Source organism: Cavia porcellus, unplaced genomic scaffold (genome assembly GCF_034190915.1).
Source record: "Cavia porcellus strain 051 isolate PalLab524CR breed Dunkin Hartley unplaced genomic scaffold, mCavPor4.1 scaffold_20, whole genome shotgun sequence".
Taxonomy (NCBI): domain Eukaryota; kingdom Metazoa; phylum Chordata; class Mammalia; order Rodentia; family Caviidae; genus Cavia; species Cavia porcellus.
In genome coordinates this window covers 40,712,188-40,721,425 of record NW_026947503.1, presented here as the reverse complement: position 1 = coordinate 40,721,425, position 9,238 = coordinate 40,712,188, and the positions used below count along the sequence as shown (strand labels likewise).

Below are 9,238 nucleotides of genomic sequence, written 5' to 3'. Positions count from 1 at the left end.
AGAGATCTATGTTCTGGAAGTTTCTAGGCTCTAATTAGTGTTGGGTCTTGAAAACTACATTGGATCTGAATATATAGAGAGTGTGCAAGCACTATAGCACTTCCTCCAAAACAGAAGTATTGTAGTGCCAGAAAAGAAACTCAAATTTTTGTGGGGAGGTCCAAACTTTCCCTCCTCATTAGTGCAGAAAGAGAAAATCTTTGCAATAGAAAATCTGTGATCAAATCTCCATTTTGGAAAGGCCAGTGTCACTGAATTTGGCAAAATTCTCTTTTTTAAAAATTTTTTTTGTCTTTTTTGAGACAGGGTCTCTCTATGCAGTTCAGGCAGGCTTTGAGTTCACTTTGCAGCCCAGGCTGGTCTCGAACTCAAAACGATCCTCCTGCCTCAGCCTCCCGAGTTCTGGGATTACAGGCGTGAGCCACCACACCCGCGAAATTTTATTTTTAATTTTGTGTGTGTGTGCTACTGGGGATTACACCCAGGACCTTTGCACTCAGTTAAGTCCCCTGTCCCTTCTCTTTTTTGTTCCTTTCCTTTTTTCCTTCCTTCTTGTAAGTAGCTACATATATTGAAGTTTACAAGACAGTAACGGGAACAGGGAAAAGGATGCTGGCAAAGAAGGAAAAGGAAAAAGGGATTCAAATGCAAAAGAGAAAGAAAAGGGCTGAAGTGTGAAAGGGGAAAGGGGCTGTAGTGTTTAAGGAAGAGGGAGACTTATTTATTTTTATTTATATTTAGTTTTTGTATCTGCAATCAAACTCGGGACCTCGCGCTGGTCAGGCCAGGCACTTATGCCATCGAGCTAAATTCTCATCCTAACTTCTGTAAAAAAATTTTTGGAACACAATATCGCTAATTCGCAAAACCTCCCAGGTGTGTGTGTGTGTGTGTGTGGGCGCGTGTGTGTCGGAAGAGTGTTAGATCTATCTGTCCGCCTCGATTTCAAATACAATTCAAGCGCAAACGACGTTCTTTTTCTTAAACGGCAAAAAAGTTTTGACAAGACAGGAAGGCTGGAACCCTGGAATTTTGAAATGTAACCGGATAGCTTTATTTCCGGAATCGCATTTACCCTTAAGAAAGATGGCTCCAGGGCACGCATGCGCACATAGGACGCTTGGGCGGAGAGTTCCGGCGCGTCCCATTGCGCTCCGCGCAGTGATTGGCAGCCGGTAGCGGAGGGGCGAACCGGAAGCGCCGCTGTAGCGATACTGGACTGGTTAGTTTCTGGCGTCTTTCCTCTGCCCCGCTTGCAGCTGTAGTTTCTGCGTCTGCCTTGGTTACCATGGGGGAAGCCGAGAAGTTTCACTATATCTACAGTTGTGACCTAGACATCAACGTGCAGCTGAAGATGTAAGAGTAGCCTGGGGACAGGGCGGGGGGCTGCTGGGCTGGAGCGAAGGAGGCAGGGCCCTGGGCTGTGGGGAGGGAAGGTGCTGACTCCCTCAAAGCCAGGACCGGGGGCCAGCGGGAGTGCTGTGCACAGGGAAGCGGATTGTAGAGGGTCTGGGGGGAAAAGTTTGAGGACGCGGCCTCTGGGAGGAAGACAGCATTATGAGTAAGCTCTTGGTGACCCCTCCCCTCCGCCCCATAACAAGGAGAAAAATCTTAGCTGGTGATATAGTCCAGTGGCACAGCGTCTATCTGGCAGCGTCTATCTGAGGTTCTGAGTTTGAATCCCGTTACTGATACAGGGGAATGAAATTCCCGACCTACTGTGTGTCCGGTACGAGTTCGTGTTCTCTAAAGTCGAAGAATGAATTTTAGGAACAACGGAGGTAAAGAGTAGAAGTATTTATTGAGTGAGAGAAAGTTGTCCGAAAAGAAACAGAAGGGGTCCCGAGTGGGTTGCCAAAGATTCTGTATTTTCTCCGGATTTTTATAGAATAAAACCAAGAGGTAAGGCGGGTGTAAAGTTGGGGAAAACTGGGAACTGGCAAGGCATATTGGCATGAGATGGGAGAGAGCTATGGTCAACCAATAAGATTGATCGTTCAGGTAAATTGGGGGGGGGTGACAAATGGGGAAGCGAGTCACATAGAAGGCCGGCATTCTTAGAGCAGTGACACTTCCCTAGGGATTAGAATGGTGCCTTCTGACTTCTCTAGGTGATGCAGACTTACTCTTTTAAGGATTGTACTTAAGGGTGTGGTTACATTTGTTTTGCCTTTTGTCCTGAGATATGGCCCACAGCAAGAAGAGTATGTCTCCTCCAAGGTCATCAGACATCTGGTCCTCTTTGCTGGCTTCTTCCAGGGCCTAGCCCTGTCTGACTGCCTATAATATTTCTAACTAGCTCAGCTGCCTGAAACACTATCCCCCCACCCCAAAACAAAACAACCCCCTCAAAAATCATAATTCGAGTGTTTGAAATTGTTCAATGCAATTTGCTTTTCAACCATTTGAGGGAGTTATTATTATCTCATATTACACATGGAGGAATTTAGGTGAAGTCTTAACAAAAATAAGGGGAGGACGGGCTTTACTTTTGAAGAGAGTTAGCAGGTGGAATGGACTTCGTATACTAGTGGGAGACAGAGAAGTAGATGATGATAGTTGAGATTAAGATATGCAAATGCGTGTAATGGTAACAACACAGGAGTAATGGAAGAATGGGTTGACAGGCTTGTTTGACATTTTTTAAGGCGGAGAAACTGAGAGGGGGTGGTAGATGAAGATACCAGTTGCAAAGGAGCCAAGTCTATCTGAAGAAAGAGTCTTGGCAGGAAAACCTTTGGGCATCACTTTTAAACTGAAAAGTTTGTTTTGGTTGTTGGTGATACTGGAGCTTGAACCCAGGGCGTTTGCACTGAAATGCATGTCCAGCCTTTTTTTGTTTTGAGACCTTGTCTTAGCAAGTTGCTAAGTGGCCTTGTCTGGGATTGAACTTGTGATCCTTTTTCTCACCCTCTGAGAGAGCAAGAGCTATGAGCATGCCATCTTCTAATGAGAATAATGAAACAAAGGTAACAGAGTTGGAAATTGTGTTCTTTAGTAGGTGGATGGATAGGAGATACTGTCAAAGCCTCATTAGGTTATTAATCACAACATAATTCATAATCAACAGTTATTACGTATTTTTACTTAATATCAACAAATACATGTCAAAAGGCTATGTATTTGACATACATGATAAATACATCAGTGCTGACAAGACCTGGTTGCTTCAGATGTATCAATGCACTTTTAAATAAGACAACTTGTTTGAAGTTGAACTCATCTTTAGCTTAGTACTCTCTGATCTTTCTGTATTTTCTTTTATTCTGTTTTGGTGATTGTAAACATGATCCATTAAGTTTGTTAAAACAGAAAACTGTGAACCATAATGAGGCATCTTACCTTCTCTGTTCAGTTAGTCACGTAATTTTCTTGAATGTATTTGCTAATCTTGGTTGCATTTTCCCCCATCTCCAGTTTTAGGATATTCTCTTCATTTCTATTTTGATGGCAAGCCTTGTAACTTGATCTTCTTGCTTTAGTCTCTCTCACCTTTGTGGTATGTTCTTTTATTAGCAAAAGTATTATAAAGACAGTCTGGTTACATTGTTTTCATAGTTCATTTCATTAACAGATTTTCAAACTACTATTTATGTCGGGCTCTGTGCTGAATTTGGTTGCTGTTGTTCATTGTCTGAGCTCATCTCGGTCTTTAGCTTCTCGTCTTTCATTCTCATCTTTAGCTTCTCTCCCATAGCTTTACCTATGCCAATTTGCAGTTCTCCAGACACATCATCTTGCCCATTTATCTTTGTATATGCTTTTGGTTCTTTTTTAAACCACTTGATTAAAAAGTAATTGAAACCATCCAATTAAAGAATAATTTTTCTTCATTGTGATATATGCTATCTGATAGGAGTTAATCCTAGAGGATGAACACTAGACTTAGCAAGGTGCCTTGCTGGGTGGGGATTATACAACAGCACATAATAGGGTTTACAAGTGATAATCCAGAGAATATTCTTTGAAATAGTGGCTCATATTAAATCTCACTCATGTAATAATAATGATAGCGGTAGTGGTGGTAGAAGAGTTCCTAGGGGTGATCACTTCAAAACAGAGACCAGAAACACTTGTATAGGTGAAGGTTTCCTTTCCAAGCAGAGTCCTAAGGTGGTGCAGGGTATGACCTGAAGATACAAATGGTGTATGTTTTATGTTCCTTTGAAGCACCTTCCGATCTCTTCACTCTGGTCTCCTGTAGTGTTTGTGCTTACTTCAGATATCTGTCTGGGACACCAGGCCCCCGCTCAAGGTCATACTGGATGCTTCTGAGACTTTGTCTTTCTCTGGGGGGAAGAACATTGCCTTTGGGGTCTTTGACCTTCTTGCTTTTTATTGTATCTGTTATTTATTTTGTGTCTTTAGAAAGTAAGTTTGATCTGTTAGTCTCTACTGTCTCATTTTTAAAATGAGAATACGCAAAAATTAAGAAAGACTATATCAAATGATCAGCATAGTATCTGACATAATCTTGATGTCCAAGAAATATTTTTACTTCTTCAATAGTGTCCTGTGCATATCTGTGATGACTTATAACAGTGTACTTTTAAAAAATTCTAAGTAAAAGTCAGATAATGCATGAATATAATAAAAAAATAGACTATAAGAATGTTTTCTCCTCAGAATCAGTGATTTAACATTTTCCTTAAAATATTTTGTTTTTGTCTTTTAGAGATAGGGTCTCACTATGCAGTTCTGGCTAGCTTTGAACTCACTTTGTAGCCCAGACTGGCTTCAAACTTGCAGTAATACTCCTGTCTCAGCTTCCCAAGTGCTGGGATTGCAAGGATATGCCACCACACCTGTCTTGATTTTGTTTTTGCAATTTTTTTTTTTTTTTTTTTGAGACAGAATCTCTATGTAGTTCAGGCTGGTCTTGAACTCACAGTGGTCCTCCTGCTGCAGCCTTCTGAGTGCTGAGATTACAGGCAGGCATCACCATGTCTGGCAATTTAACATTTTCTTACAGTATTTTGTTTTTCATTTCTGGGCTCCTGTGTTTACTATAGCAAACATTTGTTGTTAAAAAAAAATAATAAAGATAAGTGATCAGTTTGAAAAAAATGAAACTTAAAGCCTAGAAAGCTGATGACTTCTTGGAGTTTGATTGAGTTGATGGTAGTATGATAGCTGTATAATCCCAGCACTCTGTGGAGGCTGTGAGAGGAGGAACACAATTTTCAGCTCAGCCTGGACAATTTAGGAACATAGCGAGACCCTATTTTAAGAGTAAAAGGGGTGAAGATGTAGCTCAGTGCAGAGTTCCTGGTTTAAATCCCCTGCCCTGGAAGGAAGGAAGGAAGAAAGAAAGAAAAAAAAAAACCCAAAATTGGTGGAAGGGTAAAAAATTAAACCTATCATAAGGAAATATGATGATGAAGATAGATTGAAACCTTTATCTGATATAAAAGTGATTTTAATTTTATTTACAGGAAAATGTTCTTTAGGTAGTGTTGTGGTACTTTGATAGATACAAACTTTTTCTTAGTCTTTCTTGTGTATAGTATGTGCTTTAAAAATATTTGTCTAAAACATTGTCACTGTTGTGTTTTCAGAGGCAGCTTGGAGGGGAAGAGAGAACAGAAGAGTTACAAAGCCATCCTAGAAGACCCGATGTTGAAGTTTTCAGGGCTGTACCAAGAGACCTGCTCTGATCTGTATGTTACTTGTCAGGTGTTTGCAGAAGGGAAGCCGCTGGCTTTGCCAGTGAGAACATCCTACAAGGCATTTAGTACAAGATGGAAGTAAGTTTTTTTTTTAACATGGATTCTAGACCATTCATCCATTTCTTTGTAGATTATGCTAATCGGGGCAGTTTAATATGGATTACAGAGGAAATTCTTAATTTTATACCCATAGCATTGGTTAGTATAAAGCAGTAGCATGCTTAAAGAGTCGGGCTTCGTGGCGCACACTTGTATTCTAAACACTTGGAAGGCTGAGTCAGGAGGATTGTGGATCAGAGGCTAACCTGAGGCCAGCCTGGGCTGCACAGAGTTCTAGGCAAGCGTGGACTACTTAACAGGACCCTGTCTCAAACAAGAAAACTATTAAACCTATAAGTACTTAAAATTGCAGTTAGAGCAGAAACAAATTGATGTTTGTAGTCAGTGTATTATTTTGATATGTCTAACCTGATATCTGAAACTCAGATCTGTTGACATTTGTTTGGATAAGATTTTTATTATTTTCCATGTGAAATTTTTTTTTGGTTCCTGGTTTTTTCAGCATTATACATTAGCAAAACACTGTTGGGATGCTGGGTAAATGTAGCTTTATGAACACACACATGTTCTTTTTCCAGGACAGTACTGTGGGTCCTTAATCTGATCTCTTGATGCTGCTTATTGAGTAGACTGGGTAGGGAGCTTGCAGCATTCAGGCAGTATTTCTTAACACTTGGGTAGTGGCAATGCTGGATACGATTGTGTGCTCTTAAGGAAGGAGCTTGCACTCACAATGTGTACCAGAGGCAGGGCATGGCCACGAGTACGATCATACTGTGCCTTCGCGAGTAGGACCTCTTTGTACCATTTATTGCCCTGTCTGGGCGGGAACAGCATTTTGGAAGGAGCAGAAGCCTGAGCCTTGATCTGGCTCTGTCAAAACCAATTACTATACTACTGCAATTTCTTTGGTAGTCTTTTTGTATCAAATAGTATATGTGTATCTTATGTCTATGTATTTATTTATGTTTTGGTTTTTGAGACAGAATCTCATGATATAGTTGGAACTCACTGTGTAGGCTGAGCTGGCCTCAAACTTGCTGCAGTCCTGCTTCAGGCTCTTGAGTGCTGAGATTACAGGTGTTATGCTACCACACCTAGCTATATTTTGGGGAATTTAAATGCCATGTGCTGTTTTAGGGAATAGAAATATGCTCTCATTACTATACTATTAAAAATAAACATCCCTTAGTGAGGTAATATATATTGAGGTATTTTGAAAGCCTAAAGTACTAATAGCTAAGTGTTGGACAATATTAATGAAATAATTTTAGGAACCAAAACATCTCTCATAAGATATTACACATCTGTCTGGAGTAAACTGGTAACTTCTTTATAATATAAAAGTGCTAGACAAGCCAAGCATTGTAGCACATACTTGTAATTCTAGCACTCTGGAAGCTGAGGCAGGAGGCTCGCCATGAATTCAAGGCCAGCCTGTGCTACATAGTGGATTTAAGGTCAGCCTGAGCTATATATTGAGACCTTGTCTCAGTCAGTCAATCGAGATAGACATGATTAAGAAAATGACTGTTTGGTTCAGAAATTTCTAACACATTGAAATATTTTCTCAGAATTTTTTTAAGCAGTTTCCTTCTGTCTTTTTTTTTTTTTTTTTTTTTTTTAGGTAGTGGAGATTGTATCTTGGCCCTTCACATTGAGCTATATCTCAAGACTTTATTAAAATGTAATTTATTTTTTATATTAGTACATATTTACATTCATCATGAAGATGTAGTAGATAACACTTGTCTTTTTTTTTTTTTTTTTTTTGGTATTTTTGAGACAGGGTTTTACTATGTAGTTCAGGCTGGCCTTGAACTCACTTTGTAGCCCAGGCTGGCCTGAAACTCACAGTAATTCTCCTGTCTTCACCTCCCAGGTGCTGGAATTACAGGCAACCTATGTGTACCACCATGCTCTGCAACAGTGTTACTTTTTATGAGCTCTATTGAAATGTTTCATATCTTATATTTCAAGTAGCAAGATTAAGCTGACTACTAACCTAATCTTTTTGGACCTCTTCCTCTGGTCAGATCTTTTGTGTGTGATTGGTTAATTAGAAAAACATACATGTGCTTATGTCGACTTTATTTCTATAGCTGGAATGAATGGCTCAAACTGCCTGTGAAGTATCCTGACCTGCCCAGGAATGCCCAAGTGGCCTTGACCATATGGGATGTGTATGGACCAGGAAAAGCAGTGCCTGTTGGAGGAACAACTGTTTCTCTTTTTGGAAAGTATGGGTGAGCATTCTGTTCCATTAATATTCTGGAAAGTTGTAGCTTTCTGCCTCTTTTGTCTTCCGCGGGGCTTTAAGTGACTTTGCAGTTTGGTTTTCTACATAAATGCTGAGTAAGTACATGGGATTTTTTTTTTTTTTTTTTTTCTTTTTGAGACAGGGTCTCGCTATGCAGTTCAGGCTGGCCTTGAAGCTCACTTTTGTAGGCCAGTTGGTCTCAAACTTAGAATGAGCCTTCTGCCTCAGTCTCCCAGTTGAGATTTCAGGTGTGTACCACCTCACTCGGCTAATTCAGGAGGCTAAATTTCATACATATTTTTACAGAATATGCAGATAGATTAAGAAGCAATTTATAACACTGCCCTCAGTGCTTTGTAATGTTATTTCTATTAAAAAAGAGAAGTCATCATGAACTGGGACCATGTTTTGGCAGATGAAAGTATCTTGTGTATTGTAGCTGTTTTTTTACTGTTTTTTTCTGCTTTGTTATAATAATGGCAAAAAGGGTTATAAGTGGATTTAAAAGTCAATTTGCTGATGACAGTTTGATTGTAATTAAGGATTTTCTTTTTTCTTTTCAAATAATAGAAGCTCATCATTAAAAAACAAGAACTCATCGTCTAGAAGGATATTTTTCTTTTCCTAAGACTGGGGAGGGGGTGAGTTTATTTAGGGGATTATTAATATTCTATTATTATTTCTGCATTTATAGATTAGACTCTTTCCCTGAAGAACTTGGTCTTTTAAACAGTTAGTTATCCCAATATATGATTTATATAAAAAGGTATATAAGTACTTAAACCCTCTTTCCTATTTACCAGTTTTAAGAATAATCAGTGTATATTCTGGTGACCCACAGAGGTGATGATGATTGATGACTTTTTTGTGCTTGACACATTCAAGACAAGGCTGTGTTTCCTATGTCTTGTGGCTGGGTGGCTCTGGTTTGAAAGTGTTATGCTCTCCCCCAGCTTGAACAGAGGTACATGCATAAATGTCTCCTTAGGTGACTTACTAATTTTATTAGTAAGAAGAATGATACAAGTGATTAGATGGGACAGTGGTTAGTGATTAGATGGGTGGTTCAAGCCAGTAGGAAAGGGTTCAGTTTCATCATGAAGTTTCAGTCATAGATATTTTGAAGCTTGTTTTAGTCCATTGCTTTCCTCATTCTTAGAAGTCCTATTTTTGATCAGCAAAGCAAGGTTTCTCAAGTCATCAGTTTCAGAATTCCAGTGTACATTTTGGTACATTTTAAATACACAAA

The 9,238-nt window shown here is 39.5% G+C and overlaps 1 protein-coding gene across 2 annotated transcripts in view; it reads left to right on the top strand.

Moving 5' to 3' along the window:
- Positions 1–1,166: 1,166 nt before the first annotated feature.
- Positions 1,167–9,238, top strand: part of Pik3c3 (phosphatidylinositol 3-kinase catalytic subunit type 3) — a 119,286-nt gene continuing 111,214 nt past the window's right edge. For both annotated transcript variants that reach the window (XM_003474000.5, XM_063231761.1), the window contains exons 1-3: positions 1,167–1,356; positions 5,559–5,747; positions 7,832–7,975. In XM_003474000.5, the coding sequence (XP_003474048.3) occupies positions 1,289–1,356; positions 5,559–5,747; positions 7,832–7,975 (401 nt within the window). In that variant the 5' untranslated portion in view covers positions 1,167–1,288. The remainder of the gene's footprint in view (positions 1,357–5,558; positions 5,748–7,831; positions 7,976–9,238) is intronic.